Consider the following 18517-nt stretch of genomic DNA (forward strand, 5'->3'; position numbering starts at 1 on the left):
CCCAACGTCCGTCTGTTCTCCGAGATATGTGCCACGCCTTCTGCCACTTTAGCTTCCCGACTCTTTGAGCTAGGTCGGTAGCTCAAGTTCTTCTACGGACCTCCTCATACGTGATTTGATCAGAGATACTCCAAGCATACCTTTCCCCCTCTCCATCACCTGCTGAGTGACTCTTAGCCTTCTTATGAGTCGTAATATTAAAAACGATTATTTAATATATAGTGGCAGATCTCCAACCCGGTGGTCAGATCAACTAAGAGAAACTGGTGCCCGTACCTTCTATTACGCAATACAAATGGCCAAAGACAGGACCCGATGGAGAGAGATCTTATATGACTAGATTACTCGCCATATCAGTGATAACGACCGACTAAAGAGAGAGAGAGATTTAATATAAATGTCTACCAATCTGCACTTGGCCACCGCAGTAGACTACGGCCTAAACCCTGCTCATTCTGAGAAGAGAAAGATGGAAGAGAAGAGAGACCCTTGCCCTGTAGTGGGCCGGTCGGTAATAGGTTGATGATGATGATGATGAATATAAATGTTTGTAAACCCGAGATGATTAAGTTTTAATATAATACTCCTGTTTTGGAATTCTTTAAGATTGAATATAACATTATACCTTCTTTAAATCTCATAACAAAAAATAAATAACTAAAGGATAAACTTATTTACATTCGGTCTTAAATCTGATTCTCATGTTATACATACCGTGACAAATTGGGTTACATTACACGTGATTTTGCTTTTTACTGATTAAATTAAGCAAAATGGAATCGCCTTACCCTTTGCCGGTAACAGAAAATACCCATTTTTATCAAGCTGCTTTTAAATTACCCAGCTTTTACAAAAATATACACAATGCGGCTATTCGATACTCAAATATTTTCGTGTAATTTTAAACCAAACAATATTTTTTACTATTTGGAAACATATTTTTTTATACCAAGCCTACTTTATTGGTATATTTACAGAATAAATATTTCAGAATTTGTAGCATTTCATTGAGCTACTTGCAAAATATTAGTACGTGAGGGAAGTATAGGTAAGTGCAAAAATTATAGTTTCGTGCTTAGAAAGCGCAAAGGTATTTGTAGTCTTCACTGTTGTGGGAACGCTCCTGTTTCATAGGAAACGTGCGTAGCTTATTTTGGAATATATGCGTTGTGTGGCGTATAAAGAATATATAATTTTTCAATTCATTGTTTACCTATATTTTACATACAAAATTATAATTTTTTTTATATACTCGTATCCTTCTTCTTAATATTCTGCAATGTGGTATAGGTTGCCTTGTAGACAGCCTTTGTAGCTTTTTGTTTAATTGCGCATACATACATTTTATACTGTCATTATCTATACCTAGTAGTGTTGCCCAAATTCAGTCTTGGTCTTGCAGTGTTGGTCTTGTTCTTGCGTTTTTGCAAGACCAAGACCAAGAACAAGACCGCGTATTTTTAGCAAGACCAAGACCAAGACTGACCGTGCAAGACTTGAGCAAGAACAAGACATAGCCTGCAAGACTCTTGCGTCTTGCAGCTAGGACTTAGCGCTATTTCACGGAGTAGTTAGGTGTAACAGTTCGGTGTATAGGTAGGTAGGTACGCTTAGGAATTCTATGAGACGCAAAAAACTATATCAAAGAATATGAAAAACTGGACATATGCGCATTACGACTAATACCATAAACATAGCGAATAAAAAAATATCTATTAAAATCAAACTGAGTGCATGCATAGTTATGTTTTAACCATCGGCACTTTGATAATGCGGCATCAAAGGTTTTGTACTTACTTCTCAAAGAAATTTGCCGCTTTTCGGAAGTACATGGTTATGATACACGCGCCGGCGGCTTCTTTTGAAATCTAAAACAATCGTTGCCGCCGCGCCGAAATCATAACATTTGACACTATTCATGCAAAATAATTTCGAATTTTAAGAGTACCTACAGGTGTTCCAAAGAATAAATAAGTTTCAGATTGGTGATTTTAGATTGGTGGAGGACGCATGAGACAGAGTATCCGATTTTATCGAAAATGGCCCGTGATTTTCTCTCAATACCTGCAACTTCAGTACCTGCTGAGAGGTTATTTTCTAAAGCATCATTAGTAATTAGAAAACATAGAAATAGGTTAAGTGATGAGTCAGCCAGATGGTTACTTTGTATTAATTCTTGGTCGAAAGAATTGATATAAAGTATCATAACCTAATGATAAAGCTGTTGATTTGTGTTGTATTTTATTTTTTATTCAAATAAATGATAAATCGTAAAACTCTTTTATTAAATTTCTTATAAGTTGAGGGTTCAATCTCTTTCTAGACAGATAAGTATTGTTCTTTAAAATACAGTCAAGTTATTGTAATTAATTTGTTTTTTTACATGTTTTAGCAAATGTAAGCTTATAAATCATAAATGTTTATTAAGAAACAGTTACTTCCATGGAAAACGACATATAGGTCAGTTGATTTTTCGAATTTCTTATCAAATCTTCAGTTATTTATTAATCTGCTTGATCTTTACTATGGCTATGTTAATTCAAGCTCACAATGTTCCAATTCTAATACGTTTTTCTAAGATTTAAAGTAAACTTTAATAAATAGTAATAGACTAATAGGTAATTGCAAGACTTGCAAGACTCTTGCTGCAAGACCAAGACCAAGACCAAGACTGGGAGCGCAAGACCAAGACCAAGACCAAGACCAGGTGTATTGGCGCAAGACCAAGACCAAGACTGGCTAAGTCTCGTCTTGTTCTTGCATTTGGGCAACACTAATACCTAGTGCAAAGTCAAATGTATTTTCATACATTTGGAGCGTTGTTGTGCGATTTGCCAAACTGGTTGTGAATCCAGTAGATACCTACGGCTTTCTGTTAACTCTTAGCGCCACCTAGAAAGGCTAGATCTCTCATGAAACTTACCTCTCTTTTCGCAGGTCGCTGTTCCGCTTCCGAAAAGTCGCCACAAGTATTTGTAGCTCTGAAGAGTGGCGCTCGTATAACTGCGACAGCTGGGTTGTGAAGTCGGCAACTGTAACAAAAATTTCGTACTATTACTTTTATTGGATATTTACTTTATCAAATTCTGACAAGCACATACGGTATTGTCTGAAATGGTGAGTCTAGAAGAATTAAATTCATCGGTATTTCTCATTTAACACAGGGGAGAACAATAAAAGTATGTTCAAAAACGTGCTCAAATATGAGCTAATTGCTCTAGAAATTTTGGATTTGAATTGAAAAAGGCGTTTCTGTAATTCCACACTCACCGTGGGGTGAGACATGATGATGGCCTGATACAGAGGGTTAAAAGTTTTTAATGATAATTAAGAATATCAATATTCGAGCGAGATAATATTTGAGCCCGCATGTTTATATAATACAGGAAGTGCACCAAAATATTATCAGATGTATATCTCTTCCAGGCAGCTAGGGAGGGATTTCAGTGCTCTCAAGAACTACGAACTGTGTATGCAAGTTACAGGCAGAGTAAATGTTAAATTGAACTAATATCGTTCGTTCGTTATCGTAGGTTACCTGGTAGAGATCACTTTTAGTGATAAGGTCGCCTTTTGCTTTTAATTTTTTGTTTAACTATATTTGTAATTTCTCCTTTACTACGCAATAAAGATGTTTAAATAAATAAATAAAATCGTTGCAGGGGTTTACCTAAACATAGATAAGAAACAAACAAAATCGGTTATTGGATGCTTTGCGACCGACTCTGAATTAAGATTCCACCTATCAATTTATGGAATGATGAGAAGTGGAAAACCATCGCTTATAAACAGATCGACACTTTGCAGGGAATACAAGGAACACGTCCTGCAACGTGCCATCAGCCTAAGGCGTATGTGTGAGCCTGTAATGATACTGGCAGCCCCGTCCTTCACAGATCGAACATTGCACAGCATTGCAACAATGCTGTGTTCCGATCTGTTTTACTTTATATATTTTCGAATATATATGTTTATTATATTATGTATAGATAATTGCACCACCCGCAGCTGATGGGATGAGATCTTCTTCTCTTCTTCTTAAGATCTTTCTTTAAGAGATGGCTTGCAGCAATAAGGCCGCCTTTGCGTGCCTAAAATTTATTTCGTTTTTATTTTGTTTACTCCTTTTTATGTTTTATACTTATTTTAAGTCTGTATGTGTGTGTGTGTGCGTGTGGGTGGGTAATAAAGTATTTCTTCTTCCCCGGGAGAGCTCTGTCACAAGCAGCTTCACTGCAACTAAAATGTCTGTTTAATTGCCGGAACCTACTGTGAGAGTTTGTGTATTTATTGTAAATATAGCTCCACCAATCCACACTGGGCCAGCGTGGTGGACTACGGCCTTAACCCCTCCTCATTGTGGGAGGAGACATTAGCCCTGTAGTGGGCTGGTAATGGGTTGATATGATGATAGGTGTTAATGAATCTTATCAGATGTAGCTAAGATCCTGAATAAGTTACAATCCATTTAAAACTTTAAGTCTTTCATTCGGTATTATTAAAGATCTAGAACTTCTGGCACTTTGACGTTTTCCATTAAAGACATATTTGAATAAGAATAAGAATGTGTCCTTAGAATATTGGAATAAAGAATTCTTACCTTATCATTCCGTTATAATTTTACTAAATCTTTTTAATTACTACATTATAAAAAGAGACTTTTTAATTACTTGTTTTTACCTACTTGAGACGGTTTAATATATTGCACGCAGTACAATATTCGAAAGAAAATAAAAAATAAATTGTTCCATATTATACGAGTACATAAAAATACAAAGGTCTAGCTTGACACCAGTATTACGATTAATATATAATTTGGTTGTTAAAGAAACCATATCAGAAGGCAGAATAAGAGACACAAGTTTACCTTTTTAGTTATGATACCTGAGAAATAGGTAGGATATTTTATATTTTAGACATCAAAGTTATAGATTCAGGTACCAAAATTTGATCGAAACAATTTGATTTATATTTATTTAGGTTCGTTGTCTTTATGTGCTTTATTTACTTGTACACGCAAGAAAAATGTTAGCGAGATATTTTTGCCGCTGTATTTGATTTTTACGCGACTATAGCCGTGGAAAAATCACTGAAGCTTCAAGCTCGAATGTTTTCTTCGCCGCTTTGATAAATTTAGAATTATCTTTAATTAATAAAAAAATATATATTTCATAATCCTTTTATTAAATTCGTTCTAATATAAAATGTTATTGGTATACATATTTCTAATAACAAGTTATGGCAAAGAAGGTTTTAGTCGATTCGCTATTTTACATTTGTGTATCTCCATTGTTTAAAACATACGTAATAACAAACTTCTACAATAGACAGTAAAGAACCACCAAAACCAAGCCCAAAGCAGTTACCCATAGCAACTAGCAAATCTAGTCCCGTACGAGCTACTTGTCGAGCAACTCTCTCATAGGGTCGGTTGCTTAAAATCAATTTGACCTTTCTAGCTTTTAAATTACTCTCACAATCGATTAATTTCTTAGCCACAGTATTGTATTCTGGCTCTACGCACGACGACAGACAATCGCAATTCAAACCAGTTTCATTCATTCCTGGTACTTTGAGGTTCTTCAGTGTTGCATGGTGCTTTGTTAAACACTGCAAGCCTCGTACGTCGCAATACCTTTCCTTGTATTCATCAGGCGATAAATGTGAAGTGCAATTGCATAACTCGATCTGCGCTTCGATGCGGCAATTAATGATGCACACCGAGTAACTGTAGCGATGATAACCTTTGATATTATCAGGTGATTCATCTGGAAACCTGCATTGACGAACATCAGGAGGTATGAACGAAAGTTCGGGTTCATTAAGTATATCCACGACAGAGAACAGTATGGAACCCTCCGTTCCATGTAAGACTGAAATTCTCCGATCCAATTCCATATTCCAATATGGTACATCTTCAGGTGAATGAAGGAATGCCTCAAAATCCTGCGCAAGGTTAAGTTCAAGCGTGCCCAATTTACGAGCATTCGACGATGCAGCATAGTACGGCGATTGAATTAATCCAATTTGGTTATTATTTATGGAATAACAACGTCCATATTCAGTTTGAATCGGTTTGAAATGTTGGCAACAGTTCAAAGGTTTGTCGTTCCAAGTGCAACTAATAAACAGATCTTTGCACTCGGACCGGAACGCAGAACTATAATTCGAAAAATTGTGAATGGTAAAATTGTTTACTAAAGAGCAGCTCGGGCATTCGCCGGTGTAAAAAGCGATATCCTTTGCAAAAGAAACTATAGTTTCGCTGCTTTGTTTGTCTAACTTTTGCAATTTCACTAATATTTCGTCTAAATTGGCAATTTCACACACTGTGACCGAAGGGACAGTTGTATTCCAGTCGAGATAATCCGTCTGCGTTGTAAAACGTATTGTATCTTCTTGATATGAGGAAATATATTTGTAAATTGAGGCAACTGCTACAACCCAAACTTGCACATATATTATGCAATAAATTATCCTGCAAACTAAATGAACGTCCTTACGAGCCAAATAACTTGGACCGTGAACTGAAAGATTTTTACACGTATATTTTAAACGTTGCAGTAATACATTTAGTTTAGCATGTATAAATTTCATTTTTGCCCTTCCACCACGATATTCCGGCGACAAATACATTCCGAAATTATGGCGCTCGCTTTTATACTGTAACTACATTTAAGCAATGCATTAGCTTAATGTTTTGCTTTCTGGAAACTTTTACCAGTAATTGTGTAATTGACACCACAACAAAAGGAAAACGTGAAGATAAAAACGTTTGATAAGGAACTTTTGGCAATTTGGTATGTAAATTGGGAATTTATTATTTCTGAATTTTCTCTGTTTAGGTCTGGTAGGAGGCCGTGGCTGGTTACCACCCTGCAGACAAAGACGTGCCGCTAAGAGATTTAGTGTTCCGGTGCGATGTCGCGTGGACACCGATTATGGTAGTATGACTACCGTACTCCCTAACAGGTTAGCCCGCTTCAATCTAAGACTGCATCATCACTTACAACCAGGTGAGATTGCAGTCAAGGGCTAATTTGTAGTGGATTAAAAAAAACTCACATTTTTCGGGATTATTTTTTGTAATATAAATAGCTGGAAAAAGAGCAAGCCTAATTTTAAGTTAAGCTTGTATATGTATAGATAAAAAAGTTTGGGTATAAATGATCGCTCGAACCAGGCTAAATAGTCTTTAATCATAATGTGAGATGGTGATAACAAAAGGAGCACCCGGCTAAGTTTGTTCTGGGATACTTTGTAGACTAGGGTTCGTTTGGAACTCTCGTAGATTTAATTTGAATTTTACGAATGTACTTATCGCCATCATCTCACTACCACGTACCTACACATTTTTATATTGTAACGCAGGTTCGGTCAAAGTACAGGGATTTTCATCATATCAACCCATTACCTGTCCACTGCAGGGCACGGATCTCCACCCACAATAAGCCTCCTCATTCAGTATTCCGTAGTCCACCATGCTGACAGCACATTATGGAGAACTCTCAGGCATGAAGGTTTCCTCACGATGTTTTTCCTCACCGTTAAAGCATTGATATTTTAATAGCTAAAAACGCACATAACTTAGAGAAATTAGAGGTGTGTGCTCGACTCGGCCCCCGAAAGCTAAGCCTACTAGGCTAGAAAAGGTTAATTCAAATAAGTCATGAGAGCACTGATCCAGTGATCCAGATAATTCATAGTGCAGGTTAATATGGCTAGATGACGATGTGTGTATTGTCGTAGTATATTTATTTATTTATTTATAGAACTGCCGGGTGGGCTACAAATGTATGGCGTAAGTATTGAGGTGCTCCAGCCAAGAGATGCGATCTGTACTCCATAAACATTACAACCTGCGACTCTTGTATACTATTAATTTTTTTTTAAATAATAATTTACGGACCAAGTAAATGACCTCATAGTTAGTGGAAAACCCTCGCTTATAAACACAGCAACACTTCACAGGGCATGCGAGGAGCACGTCCTGCAACATATCGCCCTGTATCCGTCAATTTGAGGCTTAGGTTTTAAGCCTCATGTGTCTGTTATTATCACGCCCTTTGGACCGGAACACAGCGGAGCTCTGTCACAATAAGCTCTACTGCCACTTACTACAAAAGTATGTAGCTTAACAAGTTTTTTTTTATTGCAAAATAGTTACTGAATTAACCTTGTTTTTTTTTATCATCCGCAAAAGTATTTTAATTTATTTCATTAATTGTTCTAATTCTTCCTTTAAGAATAAGCTTTTATGATTTTGCAAAATATAATCTGTTTTCTTTTTACAAGAACAACGACTATTTCATACACAAGAAATAAAAAGGTGGATCAAAACACCTTTCACATTTTCATAGTGATGCATGAAGTCTTTAAATATTCACCTCAGCCCGGAGACTCATTACCAGGTTTTACGCCGCTGCTGAGACGACTTAAAACTTTACTGTGTCATAATTACCTATCTCACCTTCAGTCACCTTACGTGCTGCCTTAAATTCTTGACATAAATCAGCCTAAAATGTTCTTTCACCAAAGTTTTAACAACGTTAATATGGCCAGGAACAAAATTTTTACCGTAACACAATTGCAGACCTAACCGAATAAAAGACGTTGGAAAATAAATGTAGCAAAGCACATATATACTATTTATAATTTAAGGAAATGGAATTACAAAGACAGCGGCCTATAGCTTAATAACTAGCTATTTAAAAAAAAGTGTGTACCTACTGCGTATAAAAGGTATGTAATAACCAATCGTATGAAAATGTTCACTCATTATCTAGTAAGTAAAGTTACAAAATCTGATTAGATAACTTGAGAGAAGTACCCGAAGCATGTTCTTAAATCATAATGAAATCTCAGGCAACTTTTCGCAATAAAATTATTATTCATTTTATGTATTTACATTTTATGTATGACGTATATACTTCCAAATTTTAATTGAAACTTTTTAATTTGGTAGTATGCCCCATTGAAACTTATAATTTAAGTTATAACCAAACATAAAACAATATCAATGCAGTCGATTTTATAGCAATATCAAAACAGTACCTTTTTTAATACAATTAGTTTGCAGTTGTTTTTTGTGCTGTTATATGGAAAGTACTTGAATTAATCGGTCTGGTACCTTTATAAGTATCGCGTAGGAAGGCATTACCTTTTCTGATGTTGCCTTCTAGAAATAGTACCTATAATACCTTCCTACACAAGGATCAATCAACAGCAATTTTAAATGGAAATTTTATTTTCGTTATTGGCAATTATCTATAAAATGAAAGCCTTGTTATTAAAAAACGTTTGTTTTTATATTAAAAAGAAGTAAGATTTTTAATTTAAGTTTGATTCATTCGTTCATGTGATCTAGTTAATCTTAATTAAAAAAAAAAATGTTTAAATGAGCTAAACCAAACACCCATTTTTTTTTCTATATAACATAAATATTTATTTGTTAAGTAGTGTTTGTTAAGTAAGTAAGTTGTGCGTAGGTGACCTATTTGCCATTATTAGTATCGCAGTATATTTTTTTTTTACTAAATAGTTTTACTCACACACACATATATTTGAATAGCAGTAAAATTATTTTTAATTCATTCCAATCGGACATTTAATTAGAAAGTTATCGCAAGTTATAAAAAAAGGAGGACTACACCTAAACAAAACCGTTATTTAGAGATATATATATATATTTTAATTGAAATAGTTTTTTTTTTTACTTTTTTTTACAAGATTACATTGCATCTTATAAATATGTGTAGTGTAAATTTATTGGACACACATATCTCAAATAAATTGTTCATATGCTATATACTTTTAAAACAAAAACAAATGCGGACGAAGTCGAGGGCCATGTCTATTATAATCACTGACCTTATAATTCTAATATAAAAAAGAAACGTGTTACGAGGAGGTTTTTGACAGTGTTATAAAGTCTACGCATACAATACTCGTATGAACTCGTATGTCTAGCTTTGTATCTCATATTTCTGAGAAACTCCGCAATTTCACTCGCAGGCACATGTTCATGACAACGTGACACCGTTATTTTGGTGGATATAATCTGATTTGGATGTGAAAATTCAGATGATGTTAAAGTGTGAAAAAGATTGTCTTCTGAAACTTCACTTATTATTAATTTTGCATTAATTTACTGAAATAAATGTTTAATAAATAATAACCTAGCGTTGTTAAAACAATAAATCTTAGGATTATTATTTTAAAGGTCGTCCATCCGCCCATCGTAGTAAGGTATAGGGATAAAAAGTGGGTACCAATAGTAAATGCTTTAAATGCTACGGAAACTGTTTCCAGGTGGTGTTCGTTAATAAAAACTGTTTCCTGCTCAAACAATCCAGTTATGTATCGCTGCAAACCTGAGCGGTAACAAACAAACAGACGTACTTTCGTATTTATAATATTATTAGTTATTATGTATTTATTCGCACACCACGACAAAGTTTAAGGGAACAAAAAATAGAAGAAGAGAGAATACAAAATGCGTAAAAAATGATTATTACATTGAACTCGATGTTTGCGTATTAGATATACGCATCTACGTTAAGTAAATTACAATATAATAATTAATATTTAATAAATAAGTTTAAAAAAAAGAAAAAAATATGAAATAGTCAAACGTTTGACTTTATTATACAACTAAAAAGCAAAAAATAAATGTTTTTAACATTTTTTTATCGGTGCCAAGTAAAATGTATAAAGTTACTATGTATAGATCATATACCTACTTCTTATTCCCAGTTATATATAGTAGCAAGGAAAGTATCAGTAATTTTCTACTTTTTTACTTGGCACTATACTATAATCGAAGCGCAACCAGTGTAATACTTATTATTGTGTAGTTCTGGTACCCATCTGTGGTTGGTTCTTTTTGATAGCAAATGCTCAAGTTACTGTATACAATAATCAAACCGCTATAATATTTGAAGAGTTCCCTCAATTTCCCCAGGACTCCTTAAATATATCTTGACCTGATGAAAATGGGACTGCATGGGAAGTTTACCGTCTTAATACAAATTTTCGAAAATGGTTCATAACTGACGGAGTTCTGAGCTAGCAAACGTACAAAAAAACGAAAAAAAAACAAAGAAATGCAACCGAATTGAGAACCTCCTGCTTTTTTGTATGGTAATAGTTAAAAAGTCATCATTGACACTATACTTGGGTGTACTGGGATTGCTAGTAGATAACTAACTATACAGCTTTATCGGTAAAGCTTATAAATACATTTTTTTCCGCTACACAACGTCTCTGCTCCGTTAAGCTGCTCAAAGATCAATTGGATTTATTCATGACATAACGAACCCGAGAATTGAACGAAACGGACCAATTTTATTTATAAATCTCCGTTGATCTCAATTGAAATGTTCCATTTTTAAACTGTAATTATAAAAGCTCAGCTCGTCAGTCATTGATTCCTAATTACTATCATGATTTTCAGCCTCTTAATGACGTACTATTGGGCAATGCACGGTCCTGGACGGACCAGACACGGACTGTGTATTGTGGAACTCCCTACAAAAGACCTATGTCCAGTAGTGGACGTCAATTTGTTGAGGTGATGATGATGATTGGGCAATTGCTTCCTATTCAATAACTTTTACCAGTCCACTGCTGGACTACAAGCCTCTCCTAACTGAAGGGTTAACCAAAACAAAGGAGGGTTTGCATAAAAATCACCACGCTGGGCTAACGGTTTGGTAATCGCAGTAGGTGGTAGTATTATCACAGAGTACGCTGCTTTCCGCGATCCTTTGTATTCCATTAGTTGCCTTGCACAACACCTGCGATAAAAGGATGGGCACAACTGGATTCTGATCCGGCGTCGTCACACGGTCATAAGAGGGAGAAATAATTTAAGGTGCCCTCCGATAACGTTAAGCCCTTTACTCTTCCACCCTGTGTAACGAATAAGCTAACATAAGACATAATATGTCCTACTACTTGGCAAAGGTATCCTTACACACATGAGAAAGGGGTATGGAGTATAGACGCTACGCTGCGTTGGTGGGTTAAACCAATGGACAACATATTCGAATATCAACCTCGTGGTTCACAGTCGAACATGTTTATCACAAGACGTGCGAGACAGTTCGAGATTCTAGGAACGAAAATAGATGAACGTATAAAATTACTTAAATAAACAATTAGGTAGATTTAGTTTACGTTGAGTTCTCTAGTATAAATAAACTAGCTATACCCGGCCACGCTTCGGTGTGGCTGTTTGATAATTCATTAATTTAATTTGTTCCTGTCACCATGGAAACTTTAGACTAAAAGTATACATAAATACAAAATATACTCTCAAGATATGACCAGATTCGATGACATTATCAAATATTTAATATATGCAATTTTTTTTCTACAAATTCTGACACATTCTACGAGTTCATCGTACATATATATACTTGGAGAAAATATCAGTATAAATTAGTTAAAAAAAAATATTAAAACAATGCAAATACTCTGTCTTGTTTTTGCTTACACCACGGTACGGTAATTTTCGTTTGAATTATCCACTATAAGGACATATCGAATTATATTTATAGTTTGTCTTTTAAATCGTAACTATGAGTCTTCTTACTCGAATTAAACTATAATAATTATTATTATGTCAAAAATCAAAATGACTGGTTGCTTAATAACGGTGTAAAAAAAGGAAAAATCAATAAACAAAGAGTCACTCTAAGATTACTTAAAGATTTTGATACATTTTTACAATTAATTGCCTATGAATCAATGATCCATGAACAACTTTACATTGTAGGACACACTAAAACTGTAGTATACAAGATCAATAATATCCTATTGTGTTCCATTATCCCCCGAAGCACGTATACAGACGGATGTGGGCTCTAAGCTGCTATCTAGAGCTACAAAATTAAAGTGGGGGGTTAGGATCTTTCCATATTATTATTGATAGAGGTGCAAATAAGCACGATTAAATATGGTGTGTAACTTAGTTTAGTTATTTTTATCGAAAGCAGATTTGAGCTTAAACATGAGGGATTTTACTGTCACACTGGCCTTGACACTGGTGTCATTATTATTGACACGTTAGCACACTACAATAAGTTAAAGAAACAAAAGAAGTGTGGAAAACAAAAGGCTAAGGGGTATTCCAACTAAAAATCAGCGCTACATGTTTGAAAGGGCAAGTGGCATAATGTTTTACCCTTTTCATAGGTAGTGCCAATCAATTCAAAAGTCATCCTGAAGCTACTATTATTATTATTTAACTTAACATGGTAACGAAAGCGGGAAGCCTGTGTTATAGATAACCTTAGAATAATATTGTTTTCTTTTATTTCGTTACATGTTATGCACGGCTAGAATGAGCAGGAGACAATTATCACCCCGGATAAAAGGATAAAAATTTATCTTCTCCCGCAGCTTTATATGCTCTCAGAGAGAAATAATATCCAAATATGTTTAAAAATTAAAGCAGGTGGACACGTTAATTATATCCTTTGTCAGAGGATAAAATTTTTAACGCAAAACGCAACGCAATTTAAGATGGTAGTAAGTTAACCTATTAGAGTGATGGCAGTTATATTAAAACAAACATGGGCAAGCCCGTCCCACCTTAGCCCACATCTGCACTTTCTATCAGGTGAGATTGTGTCCAATTTCTGGCCTATTACCAATTAAAAAAAAAAATTCTAATCGCAGATTTCTGAGCGGCATCGTACTGGAATTGCTTGGTGGCGCCTTCAGTCACCGAAATTACAAATCTCCATAATGCCCTCTCGAGGATCGAAGCCGGGGGCATAAGATACATAAGACGAGAATTCATCTTCTCACTCAAAATTCTATTCAAATTTCGATTTAATTTTGTTAAATAGGTTCATAGGAAAATAAAACAATGTCTTAAACACAATATAAAAAGTGTAGTTTTATACTTCAATCGAGCAACTAATAAATATGCAAGCCAAAATGCCAAGCCTTTCCGTTTAAGAACACTTTAGTCCCCATGAGGTTTGAAGTTCCGAGTTTTCTTGAGAGCCATTTCTTTGTCCTACACTTCACTTGGAAACACACACTTGGGAACAGTTCGTTCAATGAATCTAAATGAGTTTTGTATGTAATTGAAAGGCAACATACACATTGTATCGATACTTTGCTTTTCGCTTTTAGCCAATTCAATCTGTAGGTACTAACAATCAGTCTGTGGTATACTAATAAAGTGTTCTATGAATCGATAATTATTTTATTATTTTCAGTCTTATAGCGTGATGTAGCGGAGACCTTTTTACAACTTTTGTACTAATTAGTTGTCCGCGACTTTGTTTACGTGAAAATTTGGATGTGAATTCAATATATAAAATATAGTCATTCTTCGACCCCTTGAATTAGCACTATGCAATAAAAACTAGTCTATGTATTGCGCGTGAAAAACAAAAACAAATCTATCTCTCGGAAATCTTACATTTTACCGGGAATAAAATTAGCTTATGCTTGATTCCTGTTCATAATCTATCTCAGGGCTAAATTCCATCCAGATCAATTCAGCCGTTCTGGCGTGATTATTGTAATAATTGATGGACCAAGCAGATATGGACAAGACAGATAGCCCACCTGATGGTAGGTGAAAAACCGTCTCCTATAAACAGAGCACCAATATATATATTTTATTTAAGTATATATTTGTTTAATTTTAAATATTATTTATTGCACCACCTATTTCTTGTCTATGTTTTTTCCTTTTACGCCATTAGTTGCCTGAAGAAATCGCTATTTCGCGATAAGGCCACCAAATTGTACTCTCTTGATATGTATTTATATCTCTGTAACTACTTTTTTCCTTTGGTGTACAATAAAAGTGTATTCATTCATTGATTCATTCACCACTTCACAGGGCATGCAAGGAGTACGCATGCCACATGCCGCCCTGTGTCCATCAAATAGAGACGTAGGTGTGTAATTACAGGCAACCACGCCCTACAGACCGGAACACAGCATTGCAACAATGCTGCTTAACGGCAGAAATAAGTATTGCGATATAAATTTCCCGGACGAGCTCTGTCACAAAAAACTCTACTACTAACAAAAATTCAAATTCAAATTCAAAAATGTTTTATTCATGTAGAACTTATCACAGGCACTTACGAAACGTTCATACATTTAACATGTTAACATGTTAAAGCTAGGAGGGTTCCAAACGCGTCCTGGTCTAAAAAGAGCTCACAAAAAACTTGGCCATTTTTTTTTGTTATCACCCTATCACAGTCGAGTTAATGTTTATTTATGAAGTTAGAGCAATTCATACCCGAGCTTTTTAATCATACATGTTTATACTTAATATACTAGGATTTTTCTATAAGCTTACGTTTTATGTATACTTTGAACTTATTGAGAGACATCTTAGGATTTCATTTGGTAATTTTTTATAAAATGATATACAATTACCCTTAAATGAATTAGTTTTGAATTACTAATATGAGTATAGGTTGTTTCGAAAGGTTGATATCTTATCTTATAAGACTATGCAGTTATTGAAATAAGTTTGCTGTTATCAGTTTATGTTTAAAAACGAGTAAAACAGCAATTGCATAAAACATAAATACTAGCCCGCGTTTATTACGTTTTTTAAAATCCTCTGGGAACCGTTTTTTTTCCCGAGATAAAAATTAGCCTATGCCACTCTTCGTTACTACTTCTATGCCAAAAAACTTACAAACATTCAAATTAAATAAAATATATTCTTATGTAGACATGTAGACCTACCGTTTATGATTCTACAACATTTTAATTAGTTTTGTGTGTTGATGGTTTTTATTTTAAGGTAAAAATATATTATTCACATATACACATATCTAACCATATATGGATGAAATTGGGAATTTGAAGTCAGTTATAAAATAAAATGGTTTCCACTAGCCCACCTGATGTAATCCCAGCTGAGTTCCGCTAACTGTAAACTAAATTGCATTGTTGAAATGAAATTCGAGGAAATAGCAGAAAGCACGTCACACGAGGCTTATAAAATAAATTAGAGAACACAATGCGAATCTCACCCGTGATACTGTTGTAATGAAATGGACGTGCGGCGGCTTGTGATTTCAAATTAATTAATAAATAAATGAGTTAAAAATACGAGGGGTAAAGCTGCCAGGATACGCCCGGGGCACGGGATTTGCCAACTGCGCCCTCTGTTGGTAAATCCCGTGTCCCCTTATCTCATTCGTGATACTGATGTACAATTGGATGAGCTACTGGTGTGCTTTTAACTTAATTAAGGAAACTAAAAAAAGGTCAAAATTCCATAATGATAACATAACTCCCGCATCACCCTCTGATGGCAAATAACTTAAAATAGATACGACACTTCACTTTACCTAATAAATGCTTTCTTCAGGCAAGTGAAGTCGCGACCAATAGCTTGTCAACAAAACAGTTCTTATTTTAAATATCTTTCCCCTTTCCTTGTTTTTAGAAGCGGACGATGCCTCAATGATGTCACTTTGAAACGCTCGAACGATTCAAGAATTTCATCGACTCCGTAATAAGATTTCCATAACCTTTGTCGAAGTTCCGAAGTTCAATTAATATAATTTTCTTCCGATTAACAATTAAAATACGAGTGGCACTGGTATCCAATGGAAAATTATCTTACTTTTTACGATAACGAATTTTCTTTAAGCCAATATTACTTAAGCAAAAAAAAAAACTAAAATTCTAAATTCATCTATTTCGAATATGTCAAGTTTATAAGAACTTTTGAAACGACAAGTCGGTCTGTTTGTAGACTGTAGCAAGAAACAGTAGATTGTTCTTTTTCAACATCATTTTACAGCTTACAGTCCAGAGTAGTTGGAAGTGAGTACCAGGAAACCATGCACAAAAAGTATCACTAATAATTGATTATAAAGTCTTTAACGTGTGTACAACGTGTGTCTTTCGCTTTTTCATTGCCATCGCATTCCTGCCTTTTATAATTATTTGACCTTAACCTTTCTAAATACAGCTGATGCTATGGTTGCCATCGATAAGTTCTAATCTGAGTATTGAAATAAATGCTACCAGCTTATAACCTATGACAACAGCTAGGTTCAGGTGTGCATTTTCGTGTTTTAGTTATAATGTTACCCAATATTTTTTCTTCCAAGGTTATATCTATATATCTTGTATATATCTTGACCAGTTTGTTCTTAAGACATTACACACACATCTCTTTAACTCCGTAACTTTAACAAAGTTCTTCTAAAACCCCTAAAAGCCGTCTTTGACATCCGCCGTATCAACGTAATTCAAAGAAGAAAAATTTGTACTACAACTTCTCATAAGTAAATTATACATAGATTTCGTTGAAAAGTACACAAACACACATAAGTGTTTTGTGTAGGCCTTTTTAGCGATTCAAAAAGCATAAACTTTTTGAATCGCCAGAAAGGCCTTACTAACAATGAAACAAACAATTTTGTTAATTTGAATATAAATCAGAAAAAACCTTTTTTTTAACGAAAAACCAAACGTTCTCGTACACAAGACGATGTTATTAGGGGTTTCCATGGGGGCTAAAGAAAGTATTTAGAAACTGAGAACTCAGAAACCCAACTTGAGGGTTTACATTGTGTGTATCTGACAACTTTTATATTATGCTTTGCCCGGAAGGGTTTGTAATGTCAGGATAAAGTGAAAGCTTTAGCAATATGCTCGATAAAAATCCCCTAAATTTAGTTTTATAGAATTGAAAATATATTCGTTTAATTTTGGTTTGTATACAAGAAAATTTTATACAAGATATCCTCCTGGACCCTGATACTTTGCTTAATATATTTACTTTTTGACAGAATGGAATTCATTAAGTATATTTGGATTGCAGATAATATAATATTTATGGGGAAGGATCTGATTGAATCATAATCGTTATCGTTTAAAGAAAGTAAAGAAATGAAAAGGTTTCTTCTAAAGCTTATATAACGATTTAACGGACAACTCTGTAAAACCAGTTGTAAGATTAAAGAAATGAGATTAATATTACGATTATGGCCATATGCCATGTTTAAGAACATTTTCGCAAACTAAATCCTGTTTGTCAGAAGGTTATTCGAAAATTAACAGAACCAGTGGCTTTCTTCGCCGCAGACCTAAACGAAGATCAATCGAATTTATTCATGACATTGCGGATTGGTGAAACGGATGAAATGGCGGACCATTTCATTTTATCTATAAATCGCCATCAAACTATCCCAGACCACGGTTTATTAACTGTAATGCAAAGAGGTCGAGATTGCTATGAATCTTTAAACTAGATCAGTTCATAAATACAATTATTTATTGATACAATAAAAGCGTTTTCACATTTTAACGTACAGTTCGTTTCTAAGTATCTCTAATTACGCGTTCGGATTTTAGAAAAGAGAATAACTTTGTTTGTTTGTTCTTCGTTGTTAGTCTATGGTCCGCATTGTCATAGCCTCTTTGATCCGCTATGGATAAAACCAGACGATAACGATAATCCTGCACGAGTATATACGAGGGTGCAGTAATCATTCCAAAA

The 18517-nt window shown here is 34.6% G+C and overlaps 2 protein-coding genes across 2 annotated transcripts in view; both read right to left on the reverse strand.

The window, feature by feature from the left end:
- Positions 1 to 18517, reverse strand: part of LOC120626095 — a 279619-nt gene that overhangs the window by 175621 nt on the left and 85481 nt on the right. Inside the window, exon 4 of the mRNA XM_039893388.1 lies at positions 2924 to 3032. Coding sequence (XP_039749322.1) covers positions 2924 to 3032 — 109 coding nt within the window. The remainder of the gene's footprint in view (positions 1 to 2923; positions 3033 to 18517) is intronic.
- On the reverse strand, positions 5266 to 6597 carry LOC120626097 (sodium channel protein Nach-like). Its single transcript, XM_039893390.1, has one exon. The coding sequence runs from the start codon at positions 6595 to 6597 to the stop codon at positions 5266 to 5268; it is 1332 nt and encodes a 443-aa protein (XP_039749324.1).

This window comes from Pararge aegeria, chromosome 8 (genome assembly GCF_905163445.1).
Source record: "Pararge aegeria chromosome 8, ilParAegt1.1, whole genome shotgun sequence".
Lineage (NCBI taxonomy): Eukaryota > Metazoa > Arthropoda > Insecta > Lepidoptera > Nymphalidae > Pararge > Pararge aegeria.

What these genes read in the sequence shown, in the direction of transcription:
- LOC120626097 (XM_039893390.1), bottom strand. Translation starts at nt 6,597, where the DNA reads ATGAAATTTATACATGCTAAACTAAATGTATTACTGCAACGTTTAAAA.